At 39.2% G+C, this 24,948-nt stretch overlaps 1 protein-coding gene across 22 annotated transcripts in view; it reads left to right on the top strand.

Annotated features, from left to right (window-relative positions):
- Positions 1-24,948, top strand: part of chl1b (cell adhesion molecule L1-like b) — a 689,122-nt gene that overhangs the window by 527,347 nt on the left and 136,827 nt on the right. For all 22 annotated transcript variants that reach the window (XM_052017114.1, XM_052017111.1, XM_052017119.1 and 19 more), the window contains one exon: positions 1,032-1,147. In XM_052017114.1, the coding sequence (XP_051873074.1) occupies positions 1,032-1,147 (116 nt within the window). The remainder of the gene's footprint in view (positions 1-1,031; positions 1,148-24,948) is intronic.

The raw sequence follows: 24,948 nt of genomic DNA, 5'->3' as shown, positions 1-24,948 counted from the left end.
TTGCTGGGTTACGTGAAAATAAGGTGAAATGGGTCTGATGTGAGCTAGCATAGACCTGGTGGGCTGAATAGCCTCCTATGTTGTAATGGGTAAGCAAACTTAGATCGTCTCAGACTTCAAAACTTTCTCTCTGCAGCAAAATGAAGCATTTTCCATGGTTCACAAAAATGACTTTTTTTCTGACAGTGTGACCAGTCCAACCAAGATTTTAAGTCATGCTGTGAATACATCTCAAGAAAAACTGTTGGTCACAAACAACTTTCACCTGCAAATATACCCAATTTTAATGGACTTCCCTTGTCTTCACTTTCCTTTAGAGTTAAGTGGAAAGATAATTAAAATAATCATAGTGACACACTGCACAGTTGATGAGTTGAACATCTTTTATTAATTCCTACTTCTAAGGCCAGAGCTTGAGTAGGGAGTTGAGTTAATTTGATGAAAAACTGTCCTTAACTCCTCAGTACCTCTTCAATTGCAAGTTACTATACTAATTTTCTCCCATGAGGCAAGTAATTGTAGCAAATAGAAAATGAATAAACTTCAGTTTAAAATGGTCAGATACATTTTAAAATATCACTCTTGCAGTCTGGTAACGTGACATATTGTGGTCGGCATAGAATTTGAATTTTATTTCAGTTCATTCTAAGCTTCTGATCAATGGTCAACATTTATTACCTATCCCTAACTGTGGTTATGGGAGAATGAAGCGATTTTAAGCAATAATTGAAATCAGTCATATTACCTCACCAAATGCAACGTATGTTTAGCTTTTGCATATGATCAACTGTCGTTGCAAACTATTTTCAAGAATTTCTACTACAAAACGCACAGTAGATTTTTGTCTGATATCATGAAATAATAAAATTTTACTTGAGAATTCAATCCTTATGGAATCTATTCACGGATCAATAAATTAGTATAACCTGTTGTTTGAGTAATTGCAAAAATAATAACAATAATTATATAAAATATCACTTTATTTCACAGAATCCTAAAATAACCTCAAGACTCTGCATTTGTTTCAACAGTTCCTGAAGCTGCTCCTTTGAATGTAGCTGTTGAAATCATAAACAGTACTTTAATTAAAGTCACTTGGTCAGAAGTACCAAAGGAAAAAATTCATGGACACCTGGGAGGTTATAAGGTAAATTCTCCTCTGCATCATTGTATAATTAATATAAGTCTGTGTTGTTATGGAGGTGTTGCAGATGAAAACGTTTATTCGTTATCTTTAACAAATAACTTTCTGAACTTAGGTGGCAATATATGTGTATAATCCTCTGAGATTACAGTAAGAAATCTCCAGTTATTAATGTTAAATAAGTTGTGAGTGCAGTCATGGTAATATATCATTTTCAACATCACTGAACATTGTGTGCGACCAAGATCCATTTAATTGCAAATGAAAAATATGGTAGTCATGGAAAGTGCAATTCTGTTCTCATTAAGTAAAATCTTCCTCCCTTACCCTTTGATGAAATAGGAGAGAAACTTTATTAAGGGACCAGTGAAATTTAGTTCTGCTTCTTCAGCATTTACTAACCTACAAACAAATTGCCATTGGTACCTCTGAAAAATGGCCTTGTTTTGTCTGCCCAGGAAATAGCTGTATGTGTATGTTGTTATGTTTGGACAGTACAGCATGGTAAATGAGGCAGGATAATAAACAAAGAGGACATGTCTGAAGCAAACTTTAAATTTTGCCCCTAAAGATCGGCACTAGTGCCAATGTGTTTCTGCTTTATGGGATAATGGACACCACTGTCTCTAAATGAATGGCAATCACGTGGGGAATGTCCAGTGGAAGGGAGATCAGCATTTGAGATGCCTTGGACTAATGAAGGGAGAACGTGAGCTTGGCTGCCAGGGATATATGATGTGAATAACCTGAGATATTTTCATGACCACCAACCCCATTTTCCCCACACCTTCTGCACCACATCCAGCATGTTAATTCCTGGGGCTCTACAGCACATAGGAGACAAATTACAACATGACTTTGCAGTTGCAAGAAAGAATTTGCTCGGTTGAGAAGAATATTGAGTTGAATCAAACTAGTTGTGTCAGGCAGTTCCAAAGGGAATTGCCAGTATTCAGCTGCTCGCAGCTGCACCCATGTGGACCTATCGTTGGTCCAGGGCAACCTGAGTGTCAGATGCCACTCCACCTGTCACAGTACTCTCATGGTAGACTCTGTGTGGTATCCAGGTTAATCTAATCGAAGTGGATTTGTCAGCATTACACTGGGGAATTAGCCTTTGCAATTCTGCGCTAGTCAGTGTTGGAATGGGCTTGGAGGCCCCAGTCATTTGAATGGAGATTTACCATTCTGGAGTTTCGGAGAAAAGGGTAGGTTTAGATAATATTTTTACCTATTTTATTATTTTAATCAGTGTATTCATCTTGTAATATTTTCAATAAATTTCATATAATTTTAAAATTTATCATTTTTTATTTCTGTGGTCATTTTAACAGTTTTTAGAAGTCTTTGTATATCAGTAATGATTAAAAACTCATACCAAGTCCCACAGAATTTAACTGGAGATGAGATTACTTCTATATATTTGAATCCACTAAAGACTGAGCAGTTACCACACAATGCCAGTGACCAGGGTTCAGTCCTGACTTTCTGTGTTGGCTGTGCGGAGTTTGCATGTTCTCCCTGCAACGGGTACTCTGGTTTCCTCCCACATCTCAAATACATATTGGTTGGTAAATGTATTGGTAACTGCAAATCACAAGAGAATTGATAAACATGTGATAGAGAATGGGTTACAGGAAAGGAAGTGGGAGAATGGAACTGATATCTCTGACAGCTGGCCTAGACTTAATCGGCTGAATGGCCTCCTTGTATGTTGTAAGTAAACGTGAAGTAAATGAACAATTAATCTGCAGAGAGTTGGTCTGGATGAAGGGAGAACGAGTCCCAGCAGCAAGCAAGTTCAGCTGATCAATTGATAAATCTCTCTGTAACAGTGAATTAATCACAAGAAATATATTGATTTCTGTAAATGTGAATTATTCTTCACATATTTTATACAATTTTTTATGTCATAATTTCTACACTAATTTATAATTATTGTGGAAATGGTGATGCATTTGTTTTAAAAAGAAGTAAATGTCAAGTTATGGAGAGATATAGGTATGCACACTGAAATATTTCCCCTTGCCAAGGCAAATCTATGCAACTTCAACAATTTAGCTTTTACAACCCTGCAAAGAGTTTATTAATATTTATTAGTTCAGTTTAGGAAGTTTTCATAATGGGATCAATAGGCAGTACAAATATATCACAATAAATTACTTTATCTTCTTTACAGACTGACCAGGTGCTCCCTGAGCAGTCCATTCATCACATGATGACATATATATCTTAAACAAGGGCCATATGGGAGAGAAAATTGTCTTTGGTCTCTAGTCTTTAATCACATGTAAGCATCAACCACCAGTTATATTCTCATCTGCGCTGCTGCTTCCTTGTCTTCCGTGGATTCAGATATGTGGAGGTGAGCAGAGCTGGTGGTGTTAGTGACCCAAGACAAATTTCTGTCCATTGTTTGAACCTCATTCCTACTTGAGGTGCTGTGACAATGAAAACAGCTAGATATGACTTTGAAAAAACATTCAGTATTTTGTGTCTAATACAGGGCACGAGGCTCTTTTGTTCTTGGTAATATGGGATTAAAGGCTTGGCTCACTTACAAAAACTGCTGCACTTTGCTCCTTGAACTGATGTCAGTCCTGAACCAAATATTAAGAGGTGAACTCATAAGACTTGAATCTAGAGTTTTTTTGGTATTTAAAAACTTTGAAATACAATCATATTCAAATTACTTAGCCAACTTGATGACCAGGCCAGAAAGCTTCTGCAGGTGATCATCAAAAGCTAATTTGTAAAGTTATGCAGAAAATCTGTTTTCGATCTCATGCTATGTATAACTTTGTACAGTTAAACTTGCATTCAGTGGTATTATGTTTTAAAAGGTTCTTCAACTACTTGGAGGTTATTTGCTAGTTACTTTCCACTGAATGTTGCTTTGTTTCGAATTTTATTGCTGCTTCCAGATATCTTTAAAGTGACTAAAATCTCCAGGAATTCATTTGCCAGGAATTGGAAGAGTTTTTGACTCTGATACTTTCCAGTAACTAGTTCCATCTGGATATGAATGCTTTTCCCTGAGGGTGCAACATTAAAGGGAAAATAAACAAAAGGCAAACAGAGTTGGACAAGCTACTTGGAGAGAGAGAAGGTGGGAGAAAAATTTCAACAGGCACATATGTCCATCCAGGACAGACAAAGCCCTTCTCCACCTGAACCTCTCCAAAGAACAATGAATGAAGATATCCTCACTATTATATGCCACAATATTCCAGTCGCAATTCCAACCATTGATCCACACATAGACTGTTTTGCCTTTGGGTGTTAAGGTCATGATGACCATGAAATTCTGCACTTTGGATTGTTTCAAGGCAGTACTTAATGATATCTGAGGAATTTTATTGTATAAGAAACATCATTGACACTCTCTACTCCAAGAGAGCTGAATACGTATCATTTTTACTCGCCAGAGAGCAACAGGTGCTTCACGCAAAATGCATGCAGTATTCCCCATAGTGCAGATCACCAATGACTGCATGCACGTTGTGTTACAGATACCATGTATTTACATTCAGGTGTACCTCAGCCAGGAGAAATTACACACTCTCACTGTTTAGCTGGTATGTTGCCAAGCACAGTACATAATGCAGGAGAATGCACAGTATCCTGTCAGCAGTCCTAGTGATTCATTCTATGACAGGTCTGCTCTGAACTCTGGGTGTAAAGGGCTGTCAGCTAGCAACTGACACTGTATGTAATACAGTCACACCAGAGTGAAAGAAATATGCACACCATTCTATCTCATACACTCCAATGGCCTAACCAGTTGCATGTTTAGTCAATGATTCCGCTGCCTGGGCTGCACTCAAAGTGCCGTGCTCTACGTGAATATTCATGGCCTGATTAATGCCACACAGCTTTATGATCATGAGAAACTGGGGCTTGCCATCACCAATAGAAAGATCAGCTCTGAGGCAGAAGGAGGAGAAAACAAAATGAAAGAAGCACCATAAGCACCTGCTCTCTGGCTGGGATATTGGTAACCAATATGAGCAGCTTATGCTTTCAGTAAACACGATTCCAATTCCTCATGCAGTAATCAGTCCCATCACACCTTTCCTGATGACCACCCCATCTCCTCCTTACTACAACCCCAAAAGAAAAGCCAACATAATACGCTCTTCCAAACCATGTCAAATCACACATAAATGATCAGCTTGGTGCATGCCTTTAGTACCTGTCTTCTGCTTGCCATTATCTGAGCTAGTTCTTCAATGTATTGCTGCCCCAGAGTTGCCGCATGATTGGTGGAAAGCTGCTGACCTTCAGGGCAAAATACGACAAAGAGAACTTGGCGGAGGGCTTCAGACAGCTCTGGACTTGGAACACCAGGCAACCAACTGCATCTTCTCACTGTCTTGGCAGCAGTGTGCATTGGCAGTATGGAGGCAGTGGTCTCACCCACAGTGTCATCCTGAGAAAGGACAACGCATTCATTTTCAATAAAACCACTGCCACTCCCTCAGGCAGCGCCTCTGCAATTCAACTGATCTGTTGCTTAAGGGCTTTGTGACCTTATAAACCTGAAAACTGGGATTCAGAGCTCTGAAAGTGGAAGCCTAAACTGCCAAGGTGGCACATTCAGTATCTGTGATGTATAGCTGAGCTTCCACTAAAACATCCAAATTTTGGATGGATTCTGCAGTGGAACCTAAGTCATTGGCCATCAGGGGCTGCATGGCGGTTAGGTGTCCACTACTGTGATGATGAAGTTACCTGCAACAGTAGTGTTGTGGAGAATGGGATCTGAGCTCTCTACAAAGCCTTGCCAAGGTTGTGTTGGATCCTTAATGAAGTTGCACATAGCTGTTCTGGCAGGCGTGCCAGTGTTCCAGGCACCTCCTTGTGGATGCACATCAACCTTCACCTCTGAGCTGCTTGATTGGCATCCTCATCTGTGTCCCTTGCTGCAGAACTCTCAAACAAGACAGCATCTGTATATACTTCTCCAGAACATTTGGCTGCAGTTCATTCATGCCTGGTGACTTACCAAATGTAACTCCTGTCTTTAAAATAACCAATAAGGAATGCACAGTGTTAGTATCTGCATTAGTGGTTGTGAGTGTCAATCTGAGTGAATGTACTCAGATTGACACTCAGAAGCATACTTCCGCACTCTCTTTTAGCTCTTTCCACACCATCCTGGTTAGGTTACAGTTGCTATTTGAAAAGAGAGAGAGAAAAGAAGGATAGTAGTGAGGGGTAGAGGAGAGAATAATTGACTGCACGCTTAGACCATCCCCAGCTTGTAAATCAAAAGATTTTTGTGAAATGAGTGGGAACTGGGGTAAAAGTATTAGGATGAGGATTGAGGAGAGAGTCATCTTCAACAGTCCAGTGCCACCACAGATCTCAGAAACCCAAGATGACCAGAAAGATTATCCAGACAAGTCACTCACCTATACAGACTTAAAATTATGATTTATTTTTAGAAATTTGTTTTCATTTTTGCTGACATGGCTTTCAATTTGCTGTTACTGACCTCAATATCTTTGGATTGGCAGCAGAATGTTGCACTTTTAAAGTGGATTCCTTTCAGGTGGGGGAGATGAGATAGGTTCAATGGGAAAATGTTGATGACTCTTTACTGCAGATGTATTTGATTTAAAATTAGAAGCATACATTTCCAGAAACAAAAGACCTTTCTTCTAAAAATTTCCTTGCAATTTCCAGCTTAAAAGCAATACAAAAATTTTACAATACTGCATTTGGGAGTGGAACAAAATTGATAAATCACAAGTTTTGATGATTGCAAACCATGCTTTGCTGAACAAGAATTGCACAATAAACACCCTGAAGAATTTTTTTAAGCCCTGCTGTAGTATCATTTATTTCACACGTTTGTCTGATAAGCAATGCAAAAATGTTGCACTTCCTCCAGCTAATACAGGACAAATCAATGCAAGCATTTATTTATTGGGGAAGAGGATGGTCTACTTAGAACTTATAATTATAAATACTTAATCAGGCTGCATGCCCTCTGGCTATCCACTCACTGCCTGATACTCTGAAGCCTTTCTGTCACATACAAACCAGGAGTACAAGGGAATAATAGTGCAGCTCCAACACTCAAAACATTTCAGAACAAAGCAGCTCATTTGGTTGGCATCTGATCCACTTAATCATTTACTGCCTCAACTCCCAGTGCACCGTGACTGCAGCCTGTCCCATGGACAAAACACATTGCAGTAGCTCATCAAAAGTTCTTCCACAACGTCTCCCAAGTAGCTTACCATCTACCATTCAGAAGGGCAGTAGGCTCATATAAATGCCTGCAAGCAGAGGTTCCTCTCCAAGTTGCAGTGTTCCTCTCCAGGTTAAACACCATTCTGATCTGGAAATGTATCACTTTTCTTTATTTCATTGGATCAAAGTCCTCGAACTCCCAAACCCATCAACATTGTGGATACACTTTGATCAGACAGACTGCAGACTTTCTGAGATGCAATAACGATAGGTAATAAGTGCTGGCTGGGTCAGTGCTGTCTGTATCCATTAGGTGAACAAAAAATATTTCGTAACCTTTAATGAAACTCTAAATTTAAGATATTATGCCAAACTAAAGAATTGTAATAAAGGGAAATATTAATTTCATCATCACACTTAAAGAATTTTTGGTTAACACCAATACAAGAAGATTTTAAGCATGGCCAGAAGATATATTTGATATATCATTATTTGGGTCTATGAATTGGAGAACTATAACAAAATATGTACCTTTTGTTCACACTTGGATAAGCCATCACACAATCACATAAGTCGCCCAGTTGAAGGAAGAGATTACAGTTTCACAGGAAAGATTTTGTCCCTTCTTATTCGTCCAAAGCTTACCTTGAATTATTATCATGTATTTATTAATTTCGAGACAGGGTTCATTACTGCTTTCTATTAATGCAAATTACCTCTTCATCCTGTTTCTCAATTTAACAATAAGAATAGTTTCAATAGCTTGCAAATGTAATTCCAAACATATACATAAAGTCCATATCAGTTGCTTGCAGATCTCATATCAGATGCATATATATTCCAAGGGCATCTATTCTTCAGTCTCAGTTCTGAAGTAGAGCACTTGCCTTTGCTAAAAAAAAATGCCCCAGCAAACTAATTCCAAATGAATCATTCTTTCCAGAATAAAAGTAACAAAATGAAAATCAAAAAACTGCAGAGCTGGAAATCTGAAAAAAAATTAAAAAAAAGAAGATGCTTGAAGCACTCAGCAGGTCAGGTGGGATCTGAAAACCAAGGCAAGTAGCAGTGGATGGTTTCAATCCATCGACCTCCTGGTTAAGAGCCCTGCATACTTCTGCTGTGCCACCCTGCTCCTTTTATAACCAAAAGTTACAAATTATTTTGGGTACAAGTTAGTGTTCTTCAATAAGTTTAGTGAATTTCCTCAGCAAAATAGGAAATAGTTTTAAATAATACGCCAACTGTTGATTTGCATTAAGTGGCTGTACAAATCGATCATGTGAAAAATAACAAGTGTTGTGATTCAGACTCAATAGAGTTTTTTTTGAAATATATTTGTTGCTTCATGCATTCTCCTTAGTAACCTATATTCAGGCAATAAAAAGGGGTCAAGTGTATCCAAACAGTGACTGTCACTGGCACCTGGGGAATAGCTACAAATGTTAATTCCATTGCTGCCATCCTTTCCAACAATACATTCTTGCCGGTAGAACTACTTCTGTTTTCTAAAGAAAACCTACCTTGCCAGTGTGATGGAAAGAAAAAGCATACTGGAATTTAAGGATAACCATTATCTTTCAGTACCTTTTGTAATTATGGCTGGAGCAATGCCGGATATCGTATGCAGCTTCTTAATATATTGAATGCAGTTTCTGTCAGGAACAATGGAATCTGCAACTCATGAACAATAAGCGAACTTCAGATTCATGTTTTATTGAGAAGTTTTAAATAAACTTCCCTTATTAGTCCCAGGCTAACAACGTTTTCTTGAGCCACCCCAGAGTAGTATCAAGTAGGAAGGCTATCAGTTAGATGTTTCTGTAGTGCCATCTTTCCAGTGCCATCACAGAAGGCCTTAGATTATATTTTCACTTGTGGGGGGATTTGTGAGACTTTTGGCCCTTATTAATTGATGACTTCCATTTTGTGAGATAGAGGTTGCCATGTGGTTGTGTTCTGGTGTGTAAATTAGGTGCCTGACATTCCAGAAACTTAGCAGATCCAATTCTGTGTATTAGTATTTTCATATGTAATTTCCAGCAGGAATGGAAACTTAATTCTGAAGATATTTCAAATGACTTTTGAGATGTTATTCATAGTTGGATGTCATGGTACTTGGGTTTCTTTATTTCCCTGCACCCAAAGTATTATATATGTGAGGTTCTTGGGTGAGGATGTGGTATTTAGGCTATCATAAATCATGCTCTCTGGTTCACAGAAATGTTAAATTTTTCCAGTGGATTGGGAAACTGGTTAATTTTTCTGCTATTTTGCTCTGATCACAGTAGCAATTCAAAACTCTGGCACGTGATCAATAACAGCTTGTTTAATTTGGAGCTTGTTAAAAGTAGAAGCTTTGACACTTCAGTCAGGATAGTGTTGATGCAAAGAAGAGAGCTGTCAGCTCAGGGTACACTGGTTACAAGAACGATCATTCTTTATTCAGACTAAAACTGAAATGTGTCTGGGAAAAAATGTGAAAACTTTCAACTAAATGGATTGGAAAATGAGATGACAGTTAAGAGTTTATTGATAGATGATCAAAAAGTTCTAGAATTCCTATCAGGGCTATTAGACGGGTTAACCAACCAAATTTGAAAGTACATAAAAAATCATCTGTGTGGTCTTTCATCTTTAGTATCAAACTTAAAAGGAAAGTATATAATTGTGCAAAGACAGGTGATGGGTCAGAAGATTGGATAGAATATAAAAACAGCAAAGAATGACCAAAAAATTAATGATGAAAATATTAGAGTACAAGATAAAGCAAGCTGGAAAAGAAATGTAAGAACAGGGTGCAAGAGTTTCTATTGTTATTTTGAAAATAAAGTATTTAATAAAGTGAGTGTTGGTCCGTAGAAAATGAATCTGGGGAATTACTCATAAGAAACAAGCAAATGGCAAATAAACAAGTATTCTGCATCACTCATAACAATATCATCCCAGAAATAGCTGTAAACTTGGAATTGGAAGGCAGAAAATAAACTTGGGAAAATTACTATCATCAAGGAAGCGGTAAATTATGATAGCTGTGGCTGGTGAAATATTTGATGTATTGGTTTTAAATTTCCAACGTTCCCCAAATTTTGAGAAGGTTCCGCTAGATTAGTAAATAGAAAATGTAACTCTTTTATTCAAAAGGGGAGAAAGAAAGCAAGATGCGGGCCTGTCAGCTTAACATCTGGTATTGGGAAAATGTTAAAGTTATTATCAAAAACAGTATAGAGGGGCACTTTGGAAAAAAATCAGTGCAATCATGCAAAGTCAATATAGCTTCGTGAAAGAAAATCATGTTTGACCAATTTATTGAAGAGATATGTTTTGGTGGATAAAGGGGAATTGTCTGATGTGCTAAGATTTTTGGAAAGCATTTAACAGCATGCCACATCAAATGTTATTGTGGAAGATAAAATCTCCTGGTGTGGGAGGTAACAAGCTGGCTTGGATAGAAAATTAACTGTCTCACAAAAAAAAGAGAGAAGACAATTTTTTTTGTTCTGGTTGGCAAATTGTATGCCATGGGATCAATGCTGGGGCCTTAACTTTTTATAATTTATATAAATTACTTCGATGATCACAAAATTTGTTGATACAAAGGTAGATTGGAAATAAATTGTGAAGAAGGCATGGGAGGCTATAAAGGGGCATAGAGAGTTTAAGTGAGTGAGCGAATAGGGTATAAAGTGGAAAAATGTGAAATTATCCACAGCGGCAGGAAAAAGCTTCATAGCCAAATGGTGAGAGATTACAGAGTCTGAGGTGTGGACGAATCTGGGTGTGCTAGTGAACGATTCACAAGAGGCCAATACGCAGCTCCAAGAAGTAATTAGGAAAGTTGACTAACTGGTATCTTTTATTTTGACGGGCATTGAGAACTAAAGTAGAACATTATGTTTCAGTACTACAAGGTACTGGTGAAAGCCCACCTGGCATGCCATGTACAATATTGGTCAACCTATACATGGAAAGATGTAAATCTGTTGGAAGCAATTGAGAGAAGGTTTACTTGACTGATACCTGGAATGGGCAAATACCCTCATTGGATAGGTGAGACTTACTGGAGTTTAGAAGAGTGCAAGAGGACTTGATTGTAACATGATATCCTGAAGGGTCTTGAGAGGATGGGTAAGCATAGGGAGTTTCCTGTTGTTGGAGAATCTCGAACTGGTGGTGGGGAAGGGGCGTCTCTTTAAAATCAAGGACCACTCATTTAAGACCAATATGAAGTTATTTTTTTCGCTCAGGAGGTGGTAAGTCTTTGGAAATCTGTTCCTCAAAGGGTGAGGCAGGTGAGTTTTTGAATATTTTTAAGGTAGATATAGACAGATTCTTGATAAGCAAGAGGGTGAAAGGTTAGTACCGGTAGATGAGGTTGCAAAGTTGAAATCACAATCAAATCTGCCATGATCTTATTGAATGCTCAAAGGTCCAAGTGGCCTACTCCTACTCCTAATTCATATGTTTGTACATATTCCTTGACTTTGGGGCCTTTGTCACAGATGGCACTGTCACCATTTATGGCATGATTAAATTTTGGGATGAGCAAGAGGCCAGATTTTGAAGAGCACAGATACCTCAGAGGAATATAGAGCTGGAGAAAATATTGAGCTAATGAGGGATTTGAAAACAAGGCTGTGAATTTTAAAATTGAGACATTGACCACTGAAGGTCAGTAAGCACATGGGGCACTGGTGAACGGGACTTGCTCTAAAATAGGATATGAACAACAGTATTTTGGATGATCTCAAGTTTACAGAGAGCAGAACAAGGGAGACCAGGCAGGCTTGCATTGGAATACAAATGTAAAGGTAAAAGACATTTGTGTGAGAGTTTCAGAAAAGGACAGGCAATATTATGGAGGTGAAATTAAGTGGTGTCCAACATGAGGAGTGGAAAAATTACTTACTGTGTAAATGTCAGCATTGAATTTTCCAAAATATTTTAGACTCATTTTGTCATTATGACTGTACTTAAACCATGGTAAATACTTATTTTAATGAACAGGCAGTTTATAAATTCAAATATAAATTCAGCAATGACAGGTTATTCCTTTGCTGTGCAGGGAGTAATTAGTATATGAATAAAATTCTTCACAAGCAAATCTTTAATCATAATTCACAGCAGCAGACATATACAGTGATATGTGAAAATCCCATTGATTCTTCTATATCAGCTAATTACATCAATTGAAAAAGCATTGAAACTATGTAACTGACTTATCTCACTGATAAAGAATCTTCATTTTTTCTGAGGAAGATGACCTCCTTATTTAGCAACCAGCTAGAAGCCACATTGTCAGTTTGTCTCATATGCTGTTGTCATTTTCAGTTACTGCAATATTGAAGTAATAATTTGTGCTTGGGTGAGAAAATACTTTTCGTGAGTTTTGGCAGAAGCAACATGACAAGTCTTTTGGATTTGCGCCTGCAATTAGTGGGTTATGCTGACCTGCAAAAACCTCTGTGATGTTTTGATAACAAGATAAGAACAAACTGCCAGCCTATGACAGTGTGTTCCAATGTAAGGAATTCAGTAATTCTTGGCTATTTTACAGCTATGAGTTACAGTCTGTCACTATAGAGAAAACAAAAATACACTGAGCAGGCTTGCAATTTCATTTTACAGTTTAGAAGCACTAAAGAAAATTAACATTACTTCAAAAAAATATAGGGCAGCTGCAATTGTGCACAGAAGTAAAGTAGTATTTGATGTAATGATTGGCATCTCAAATCAAATCAACTGACAAGCTTAATTAAACACACTTTATATCTATGTTTAAAAAATTGGCTGTAGCAGCAGTGATTTCACTTCTCTATTGTCTTTCCATTCATAGAGTCAAACTAATTGGAGAACAGAAGTGAAAATGCTGTTTTGCAACATAGAACTGTTGATTTAAAAGTACAAGTAAAACAAAGCCGTGTTGTTTTCTTTATACCATGTGGAAACGAACCATGTGTTGTCAGAGCAGGTTCTGCCTTCACTGCCTGTTTCTCTAATTGTTGTAGTACTTCTGCTTTGTGAAAAATATCATAAAAATTCTCAGTGATAAGAACTGCAAGCTGCATACTTTTAAGGTCCTCTCTGGATGTTGCTGAAACATTAAGGAAATTTGTTTTGATTTGAATATAACTTACAAGTATTTCCAGTGCCTTTAATCAGCTTGAGGCAAAGATGATTTTAATCCTTGTCTTCTTTTTAATGGAATATTAGTGTAATTAATGATCCGCTTTGAGAAACTGAAATGAGAACTATATTTTTTAACAAAAGTTGGTTCCTTGATTATTTTTTGGAACGTTGATTGATAACTGATGAGAATGGGTCACTACTACACAATATTTGGCTGAATCATGCACCGGTGTCCAGCTTCCCAGACTCAAACCGTGCACTCAGTCCAAGCTCATGCTAACTTAATATGGACACGTGGAGCAACAGTAAGGTGCAGTCGTCCTTGGCCTCCCATTCCTGGAGTCAGGCAACAAGGTGCGGCAAGGCTTCAGTGGCAACTGGGCCCCAGGCAGTGTACCACTGAAACCCTGCCTCTGAAATACCCAACCAGCCAGGAGACAAGAGGAGTCTCACCTGCTGTCAAGGTCTTTTAACAGGAGTTTTTAAATGTCTTTGATAATCAGAGACATTTATCCAGAAGAATTTAAAAATGATTAAAATTGCTTTAAATCATTGAAAAAAATAAACTAAAAAAATTAAATCATCTTGAAACATTGAACTACTACCTTCTTCTCAAGAACAACTAGTGATGGGCAATAAATTCAGGCTTTGCCAGTGATGCCCCATCCTAAAAAATGAATTTAAACTATAATCAGAACGTTCCTTTCAATCTCACTTTTCCAAAACTGGAAGTATTCCACTTTCCTTTGCGATCAGAAACCTGAATAGGATATAGAACCTGCTTTGCAAAAGACAGAACAAAAAATAAATCTGATTTCAATTATTTTTGTCATCTGCAGCATATTTGCTTCATTTTCAGCTCTATTCCTAATGTAGGAAGATAGCTTTACCCTTTTAATTTTACGTTAAAATGCTCATGGTTTTTCAACATGATAAACTCAATGCATAACATCCCCTATTGTTAACTCACTCTCTCCCTGTTGCAAAACCCAGTTAGAATCCATTTTGCCTTGGGTAGATGCCCCTCCAGTAAAACATAAGCCTTAACACTGGAGATACAGAGTACTTATATATCATTTTCTCTGAGCAACTTTTGCTGTAGCACTCCAATTCTCATGGCTACTATCCCCATCAACAGAAAAGGTAACACAATGAAAATCAAAAAAATATGCAGATGCTGGAAGTCTAAAATAACAATTCCCGGGACACTGTAAACTCTAGAATTGACAGTGTTCCACAGTTGCTTGCCAACATAATCTCGTTGCCAGCAGCAGGCACAGTTGTGAGTAGTCCTCTGCCAAAGATCCATAATTAATGTTCATTTTCCAATATTCATTTTGTATGGTTATATATGAATTTGATCTTTAAAAATAAAGGGATGAATCTCCATTTTGCTTCTTGTTGGAATAATGCTGGTGTTATAGTATGCAGTATCTCAAGATGTAAATCAAAGGATAATAGTTACAAGAATTGGAGGACTACAGTAAGAGGTGGACAGAAATGTAAGACAATCTCTAAACTGTTCTCAATGAACAGATTAACATTCATGAACAGACATTATGAGAGAGTTGTTATTGAATGTTTTCATGGGACCAAACAACCCCATTTCTGTGGGATCAAAGAGCAGATATAAGGGAGAAATTATTAAGAATGAGTTTCACCTGTGAATAACTACATTGGGGAATTTCTGATTCAAAGATTAAATAGTCAAGAAGAAGAAGCAGCAGCAGAAAATTTGGGCATTGGTAAGAGATTGGCTGTTTGGTAAAGGATGGGGACTGAGGAAAGGAAAGAAAAAAGGGTAGAAAGAGCCATTTGTCCCATTAAGATAATTACCCCCAGTATAGCAAATCTCCTAGCCTTGCAGATATGTGCTACCTTACCTGGTGGATAATTCCAAATGGCTTTTCTTTAATAATTCATTTAAGTGAGAATATTTCCAATTTTCTAATTAGTACTTGATCTTGATGTCCATGTTCTACTTAGATGCTAGGTATAATAGTAATCTTTTCAATACCATTTATCTAAGACATTTAATATTTTTATTTCCCAATATAGTCAGTCAATCTCTAACTTGCGCCTCTGCAAGTTCCTCAGGTCCAGCTGTTCTTAATTTTGCTCATATCTTTGCTCATTTTCATGTGTTATGGGGGGGGGGGGGGGGTGGGGGGTGGCTGGTTTACATTCCAAGAAAACGATCCATGTCGTGATTTTCCATAACGTGAAGCTGCTTCATCTTTGCATGTATCAAGACATACAGGTTGAAAAGAAAATTTGTGTTGATTTATATGTTTTCCTTTCACGTAAATTCCATGACAGTGAATTTTATTCCAGATCTCAAAATCTTGGGATTGATTTGTGAATTTTGTAAGGACAAATTTCCATACGGCCATAACATGGGGGTCGCCTGTCTGCCCACTTCGAAGAATATTGGTCAAAATTAAGCATTGTGCGGATAGTTTCGTGATGGTTCATAAATCAATCCCTCACAGAAAACAATGCAGTTTGATCAGTAAGCTTCAGCATTTTTGGCACTGAACTTGTAAATCAGGCAGACCGACATTTCCTTAGTGATTTTGAAGGGACGCTTTGTGTGTGCATATCATTCATTCTATGAGCATTATGACTGCAAAATAGGGCTCCACAGCCCACCCAGTCTTTGGGTACCATGGATACTTTATTGATTCAGATATAAGTACCAATGGACGAGAATTGTCCAGACCACTATATAGGTCAGAATATTAACACATGATGCTCATGTTATTTCAAAGAACATTGCTAGGTGATGTGATGTGCCAGGTACATAAAGGACGTGATATGCCAGATACTGAAAGTCTTTGTCTTCAAGTTCTGTACAAAGCAGTTTCAAGAAGTACCAGATGTATAAGTGAGATTTCCCTTTGCATGCTGTGTTACAAGGAGAACAAACAGAAATTACATGGAACTGGAGAAGTGGCCGTTGAGAAAAGAAGGGGAAGAAAGGCTCACAGCAGGAGGTCATATCTAACCATATCTTCAATAAGCAATTCTTCTAAGAACTGAAGGGAAGTACATTAGGTTCTTCCAGACAATACTGTGGCTGAAGGTATTTATGGTGTCTAACAACTCATCATTCACCACAGGCTCTCAACTATAAATGAGCTGTCATAAGCATTATTAAATTCAAATGAGAGCCAGTTTTGGGGGAAAAAAACTGTTTACATATAATCTCCCCACAGTAATCAAACACCATTATCTCTTCACAGCACACGCTGCTAGTTTAACCATGGGAGGCCACTTAAGAGAGTTGCTTTGGAAATTGACAAGCAATCGCCTCTATTCATACTTATGCAATGGTACTCTATTAAACAATGTAAATGCACTGATACTTCAAGCCCATCAAAACCAGCCATTGAGCATGGGACATCCTGATTCTGCATTACTATAACTAGGCAGGGGAAGACAATAAATAAATGTTCCTGTTCATTGCAATACTGTGGAGGCATAGTTACTATATTGCGTGATTTTATGTATTCTCTGACTTATGGACAAAATCGACTTATGGATGTCTGTAAAAATGCAAACCATTTGTAACCCAGGGACAGCCTGTATTCCCCATATCTCAATGACCCTTACTATTTGAACATGGCTTATGATGTTTCAAATTCTTTTTCCAACGGAACAGCAGTGTACTAAGCATCCAGCATTAGCAGAACTGCATACTTCCCCATGCTAAGTCCACATCACCTCTTGGGCAGTGTGGGTTTATTGTAACCAGAGGGGGATTCCAGTTCCTCATTGTTTAACTGCTCTGTGTGTGTGTGTTGTGTGTGTGTGTGTGTGTGTGTGTGTGTGTGTGTGTGTGTGTGTGTGTGTGGTGTGTGTGTGTGTGTGTGTGTGGTGTGGTGTGTGTGTGTGTGTGTGTGTACACAGAGAGTCTCAGTGCTCGGAACCCAGTGCCCGGATTGTGATACCTTTGACCTGTATGCAATTAGTATTTGAATCTCCCTGTCAAAACAAATGGTAATTGTTGGGTGACATGGCCCAGCAGTTGGTGACGTGGCTTTTGACTTTGCCATGCATTCCTCATTCACAAGGAGGACTAGCACATGGGAAACGATGGGATACAATAAGAAAAATGAGAGAGCAGACCAATTATTCTGCTGCCCAAATCACACTGGAGGAGCCCTGCAGTATTGGGCAGAGAGGATTTCAAGACCCATGGATGTCTGATGCTCCAGCTCATGATCACAAGAGTACAGAGCTTGGCACCAGCTTCACATTAGCACTGGTGGAAGAGGAGTAGGAAAGAAAGGCAAGAGGCAAGCCCAACAATTTGCAATCTGATTGTGCATACAGTGAGGATGTACCTTTGTTGAGTTGTCTCGTTAATGATAGGGTATCATGTTGCATTGGTCATTAATTTTAAGCTTAAGACACAGTATGATCAATACCGGTGTCATGCTTTAATTAAATGATTGGATAAGTATAGCTTGCACTGTACTGGTCGGGAAATGTTGCAGTAAAAAGTATTTCAGTTATCAGATAATGAATTTAGGTTAGAAGAAATCCCTGCCTGTTGACAAAATACGTAGACGTGAGACATGAGGCTTTTAAACAGCGAGGAACAAGATTTAAGCCTGGATTACCCAGTGGTAAGTGTGGGCACTTACCAGCTTGGCTGGTTCAAGCAACCGGCAAACTGGCGCACATGTTGTTTCACAAACACCTTGGTGTTCATGTCAATGCAGGCGCTGTGCTGGGATGCTGAACTCAACCTCAGAGCTGGTACATCTGGGCTGCTGAATGAGGGAGGCAAGATGGTGATTAAACACAGGTGAGGCCAAACTTGTCTGAGGCATTGCTCATTGTCTCTCCCAGGCCGTGTTCCTCAGTCACTCCTCACTGTCCCTCCCAAGCCGTGTACTATGAATCACTGCTCACAGTCTCGCCTGGATCATGTGTCTGAGCCACTGTGAAACAGAGTTAATGTTTCAGATCACAAGATCCTTTCCTCTGAACTCAGAAAACTTATTGTGCACCCAAGCATCGGTGAGAGGGCACAGGTTACTCTGATGGTCCACAGGTCCACAGTTAAAAGACGTGGAACCAGGTTGATCAAAAAATGGGTTTTATGCTGCAAAAACTGTATCTTTAAGGAACATAAAGATTTCAGTCTAAGACTTTGTCACTTCTTACATTGGAGAAACACTCAAAGTGCTGATATGAGATTGAGGAATCGGCACTGTTGAGAGGAGAACGCAGTGATACACAGCTGCCAGCAGTGTTGTTTGATGTGATCTGATAATGTTATGCTTGCCATGGATCATACTTCTGCTTTGTTGAACAGTCTTGTTCTGCAAACTCTCATAATCAAATGAATCAATTGATTCTGAAAGCTCACTCCTCATCGTGTTGGTTTGCACTGCAAGTCATTTTAAAATCTAACAGCAACCATAAGCTGCCTCATTGAAATCCTCTCGTCAGTGCCGCGCAACAAAACTGGTGCCTGACCTTGTTCTCCAGCCAGCTGGCACCTGTGCTCTCCTTCCTGCCTGCCCTGGCTCCAAGCCACTCATGCCTGGTAAGTTGCCAGCTGCAGATCCCACCACTAGCTTGTTTCTTTTCATGTGCAGAGTCAGTACCCAAGCGGGTAGCTGGGGGTGTTTAATTAAGTAACAGCATGTCTTCATTTTTATTCCTTTATAGTTCTACTATTAACGTCCAGCCAGGTTACTATTTTTGGCTACCTAGAAAGAGAAGAGTACAGGGCAGAGTGCTAATGAGAGGAAGAAGGGAATCAGGAGTGCATACTTAGAATGTTGCCACATATAAATTCGAAGAGACTGTGGAATGGGAGGGAGCAGGAAGTGGGATATGAATGTTCCAAGGAAACTCTCACCTTCTGTGGTTTCTACCTCACCACCTGCCTACACACTTGGTAATAGCCTCCAGTGGGAGCGAGCGATCTGTTTTCTGTGGAGTTAAGTTGGTGTAGTTATGCCCATCTCCTAGCACTTAGCTGCTGCTGGCTCTGTTTGTTACATCGGACATCCTGATTTCTGTCACAAAGAACAGTAGGTGCTGGAACTCGGAAATAAAAAGCGTAAATTGCTGGAAATACTCAGCAGGTCAGACAGCATCTCTGGAGAGAGAAACAGAGTTATTGTTTCAGCTCAGTGACCTGAAACATTAACTGTTTCTCTCTCCACAGATGCTGCCTGATCTGCTGAGTATCTCAAGCATTTTCTGTTTTTAATGCTAATTATGATGTTTTCTGATAAGCAAAATATTTGATTTTTTTTCTATTAATACAGTATTCTTTCTGATATAGAATCACTTCTGATGCCTACAGTTTGGTCTTTTATGCACAAGAACTTCTCAACCTAGGGATTCCTTTGCTCCTGCAATTAGCTGACCTGAATTTGCCAAGGGAACATTTTCCACAGTGTGGCATGCTGAAATGACAGGGACCTGACAGGCACTCAAGAAATATTATAAATTGACCTTGGTACAATTACTTTGGTAAGGAACCTTGCTTTACAATCTGTACTTCAGCTGAGAGAGACACATCTTTCCAAGCAGGAGCTTCGGTTGACATTCAGCAGAGGGACAATCTTGTCCATTGAGGTTAAAGTCACCACTTCATTGAATTTTCATGCTGCTGGCTGATTGCAAATCATTGCTCGTAACATATGTCAGATAAGTTAGTCATCTCTCCACTGGTGTTGCAATCAGGTGCCTGGAGTTTTGTTTGACAGGAACAGCTGTAATGTTTTACTTTCAATGGATTGAACCGATGACTTATGCCAGGTGCTGCAGTTCCCTAAAGTGCAAGACCTCACTTTTGACACCTAAATTGCCATCAAGTTAGTGTACTTGAATTGAAAAGTAATTTATTTGGTCAACTGACAGATGGTGCCAGAACACTTGAAGCAATAATTCAGGTGTCCAGAAGATATCCTGGCATCAACTATAATGCTGCTATTTTTTTGTCAGTTGATGATGCCACATGAGGGAGCATAACTAAATGGACAAATAGTTGCTGGGGATTCAGGAACACCTTATCCTTGGAATTCCCACCCTGACATTAACTAAAATAAGTTTTGGGCACTTGCCTCTACCTGAATATATCGAAACTGCTTCACTCCACAGAGCTGTCCAGATTCTCAGATATTCCAAACTGCTGAGACAGGTGTTGAAATAGAGGATATAAAAAGACAATGGAGATGCTCAGCAGGTCCAGGTAGTGTCTGTGGAGAGAGAAACAGTGTTTTAGGTTGGTGTCCTTCCTCAAAGCTGTTAACTCTGTTTTCTCTCTTAACAGGTGATGAGTATTTCTGAATTTTCTATCTATATTTCAGATTGTACAGCATATGCATAAACTCTTGTCAGAACAGTATTATTTTAGCTGTTTTATTCAGGGAGCTCTGAAAGTTTTCCATGGTGAAAGCATTTACTGATTATTGAGTGGTATTGCAGAACGAAAGCCCAGAAAGCTTCCATTCCAAGCTTCATGTCTCTCCTAAACTCTTACTTCTACCTGGGAAAGTGTTTAAATTATGAGTTGATTCATTATTTGTGGTATTGAAGCTGGGTGTGAAGATACCAGGGCTACAAATTGGATCATATTGTGCTCTATTTTTATCTGCTACATTATTTAGTTTAATAAAAAGTGAATCACGAAGAAAATTGTGGATGTGGAGAGTCCCCCAGTGCCCAGCTAACGCATGAGAGCAAAGGCATTTGCACTGGCAACCACTGGCCTCCAATCCATACCTCGATTCCACTTCTGCACCAATGAATCACACGAGCCATGACCTGCTGATGGAGTGATCTCCTCAGGTGGAAGCTGGCCTACTTCTTTCCTTAAATGAGACCTGCTCTTGGAGTCTGGCACAGGCATCCTGTCCAGTGAAATGTTCACCCCTTGGGCTCCAACCTTACCATCTACTCCCCCACATAGCCTTACTTGTGAGCATGCCGTCCTACACTGGTGGCCTTTAACTGACCTCACCGATCAATCCCTCACCCTGTTCCTCCCCACTGCTCTGTCAGCCAAACCCATAATCAAAACTTTACCCCAATGATCTGATGGCTGATTCCAGCAACCCAGCCCCCCCCCCTCAGTTTTTTTGCTGGTACTTTACCCAACCACTCTCTCAACACCACCTAACCCCTGCTGGTGTGTTTGCCTGAAGCCAGTCAGTTGATTTTCACACCTGATGACCCTACCAAATTCTGAGGTTTCCCCTCCAGTCAACGCTCGCCCCACCCCATCTGCCTCTGCAGTCCACACCCAAATCCACCACTTGATATAGACCCTCATGTGCTATAGAGATTTTCAGTGGTGGACCCTCAAATGTTGGTCCACAACACGCAATCCCTCCATCAGTGCACTTTCCAGTGCCATTCAACTACAGGCTGTCCAGTGTTGAGATTTTTATTTCCATGAGCTCAAATAACTTGGTGATACAGACCCTAAAAAGATTGGTGAAAGAAGTTTACACAATAATAACGAAAGATCCTTAAATTATTTAGAAATATTTTGTTGGTCTTCTTTGATATTGAGCCAAGGGAGAGATAGCTATTGGATTTCTAATTGGCTCGATGGTAGAAAGCAGAGAGTGATGGTTGAAGTCTTCTCAGACTGGAGGTCTGTGACTAGTGGTGTGCCACAGGGGTTGGTGGTGGGACCTTTTGTTGTTCGTTCTTTATATAAATGATTTGGATGTGAATGTACAAGGCATGGTTAGTAAGTTTGCGGATGATACTAAAATAGATGGTATTGTACACGCTGGAAGAAGGTATGAAATATTACAGGGGGATCTTGATCAGATAGGTTAAGTGGGCGAGGATTGACAAATGGCTTTCGATTCAAATAAGGTGTGAAGTGTTGAATTTTGGGAACTTAAACCAGGGTAGGACTTAGACAGTGAATGGTTGGGCCCTGGGGACTGTATAGAACAGAGGGTCCAAGGAGTACAAGTACAATAGTTCACTGCAAGGCGTCACAGATGGTCAGGGACTGTTAAGAAGGCATTTGGCATGGTGGCCTTCATCAGTCAGGGGCATTGAGTACTAGAGTTGGGACATTATGTTGCAGTTGTATGAGACATTGGTGAAACCACACTTGGGGTATTGTGTGCAGTTTTGGTCGCCCTGTTATTGGAAAAACAGTATTAAACTGGAAAGAGTGCAGAGGAGATTAATGAGGATTCTGCCAGACTCATGAGCCTGAGTTATAGGGAGAGATTGGGCAGGCTAGGTCTTTTTTCCTTGGAATGTAGGAGATTGAGGGGTGACCTTATAGAGGTGTATAAAATCATGAGAAGTATAGATCAGGTGAACAAACTCATCCTTTTTCCCAAGGAAAGAGAACTAAAAACTAGAGGACACAGGTTTAAGGTGAGAGGTGAAAGATATAAAAAAGGACCTGAGGAGCAACTTCTTCATACAGTGAGTGTGCATATATGGAATGAGCTGCCAAAGCAAGTGGCTGAGGCAGGTACAGTAAGATATTTGGAGAAGTACAAGGATAGGAGGGGTTTCAAGGGACATGGGCCAAACATGGATAAATGGGATTAGCTTGGTGGGCACCATGGTTGGCATGGACAAGTTGGGCTGAAGGGCCTGTTTCCATGCTGTATTACTCTATGACTCTAAATTGAGCTCTAGAAATGTAGAAGACCACTTAATAAATGAATAAAAAGGTTAGGCAGAACAAAAGAATGTAGGAATGACAGGCTATTTGACCCTTGAGCCTGATGTGCCTTCTAATGAGATCATGGCTGATCACTGACCTAATATCATGTTCTTTCTTTTTCTCTAGCAACTGTACCACCATTGGTTAACAAAAAACTCGCTCAATTTCTTACTTAAAAATAACAATTCACTTAACATCAGTTTGTCTTTGCAGAAAAGATTTTCCACCATTTTGATATGTGATCTGGTTCCAACTTTACTCCCAAGAACCCTGGTTCTTATTTTGCCCCTTGCCTTTGACTGTCCAATCAAAAGAAATATTTTCTCACTGTCAGATCCATATAATTCCTTGGAATCTTCAATTAAAACACCCTTTAACCATTGGAATGTCAGGGAATACAATCCAAATTTGTGTAATCTCACCTCAAAATTTAACCCTTATGGAGCCCAATTTTTTTTCTGGCATATCAACACGACAATCCACTCAAGGCCAATCCATTGTTTCAGTGGTTCAGCAAAGCAGGACGTGGGGCTTTGCCCACTTTCAGAGCATTTTTAGAGGAAGAGCTTCCTTAATGTGTTTCCAAAGCCCAGCTGCCACTGAGGTCCATGATGCTTTGGATTAGTGAGATTGTGACAAGAGTGTGTTGGCAAATAAGGAATATGGGGACCCATTGTGGCAATTCCAGGCAAAATCTATCCAATAATATATTACCCCACCCCAAAAATGGCACCACTGCTATGTTGGTGTCTGTAACATAACTTCATCAATAAACAAGTTAAATCCATGGATGGATATTGAAAACCTTGAACTTTGATGTCAGTAAATCCATTCTAATCATCAATGCACCTCCAGTGGGGTTTAAATTAGAACGGTTTCTGCAATTTTGAAAGCCGTGCCTTCAAAAAAACATTAATGTACCAGAAGTTTTTCAAAAAAGTTTATTTAATAAACTAAAATGAAATCGAGGCACAAAAACTGTGCAAAGAAATACGCAGAACCAAAAACTGTTTTGTTGTAGAACAGCATAAATACAAAATAAATGATTAAATGACTAAGTGCAACAAAAATGAAGATCTGAGTTAAAAATTAACTAGATTCTAAAATTAAGAATGATTTCCCCATTGAATACTGCCGGAAAGGCAGTCCATATTGTATTATTTAGCTCTTTCCAATGGAGCGTGATAAGTATCTGGGGAACTGTGTAATCGGAAATGATGGGCTCAGCGAAGCTGGAACTGAAGGGAGGGGAAAAGCATCGTCTGCAGGGCATCATCTGTAGCTAAGCCTGAATGTGAAGCTGCTGAGTTTGCTTTGATTGGTTTTGATGGATATTAGTGTCTGAAACGTGGGGTTAGGCGCAACTATTTCAAAATTTGCGGAAGATATAAAATCAGGAAATGCAGTAAACAGTGAGGAAAATAGCAATTGACTTCAAGGGAGGCTGGTGGAATGGACAGGCACATAACAGTTGAATTTCAATGCAGAAAATATATTTTGGTACAAACTGTGAGGAGAGATGCCACAAGATATGTTTTAAAGAACAGATAACTGGAATAGTCGTGCACTAATATTTGAAGATAGCATAGATAAAGCACTTAATAAAGTACATGTAGGATGCTGTGCTTTAGAAAATGAAATTACTAAGGCCAAGAGATAACATGAAGGCTATAAAACGCAAGTTTGACGCCAGCCAAAACATAATACAAGCTGCAATAAACCAGTTCCATTTTTGCAGATGCCCTGAAGTTGATTTTGTCTATAAGTCAGAAACTGCACAAACATC

The sequence above is a fragment of the Pristis pectinata genome, chromosome 6, assembly GCF_009764475.1.
Source record: "Pristis pectinata isolate sPriPec2 chromosome 6, sPriPec2.1.pri, whole genome shotgun sequence".
In the NCBI taxonomy this organism is placed as follows: domain Eukaryota; kingdom Metazoa; phylum Chordata; class Chondrichthyes; order Rhinopristiformes; family Pristidae; genus Pristis; species Pristis pectinata.
Note: the sequence above shows the minus strand (reverse complement) of the source record. Positions and strands in the feature narration are given on the sequence as shown.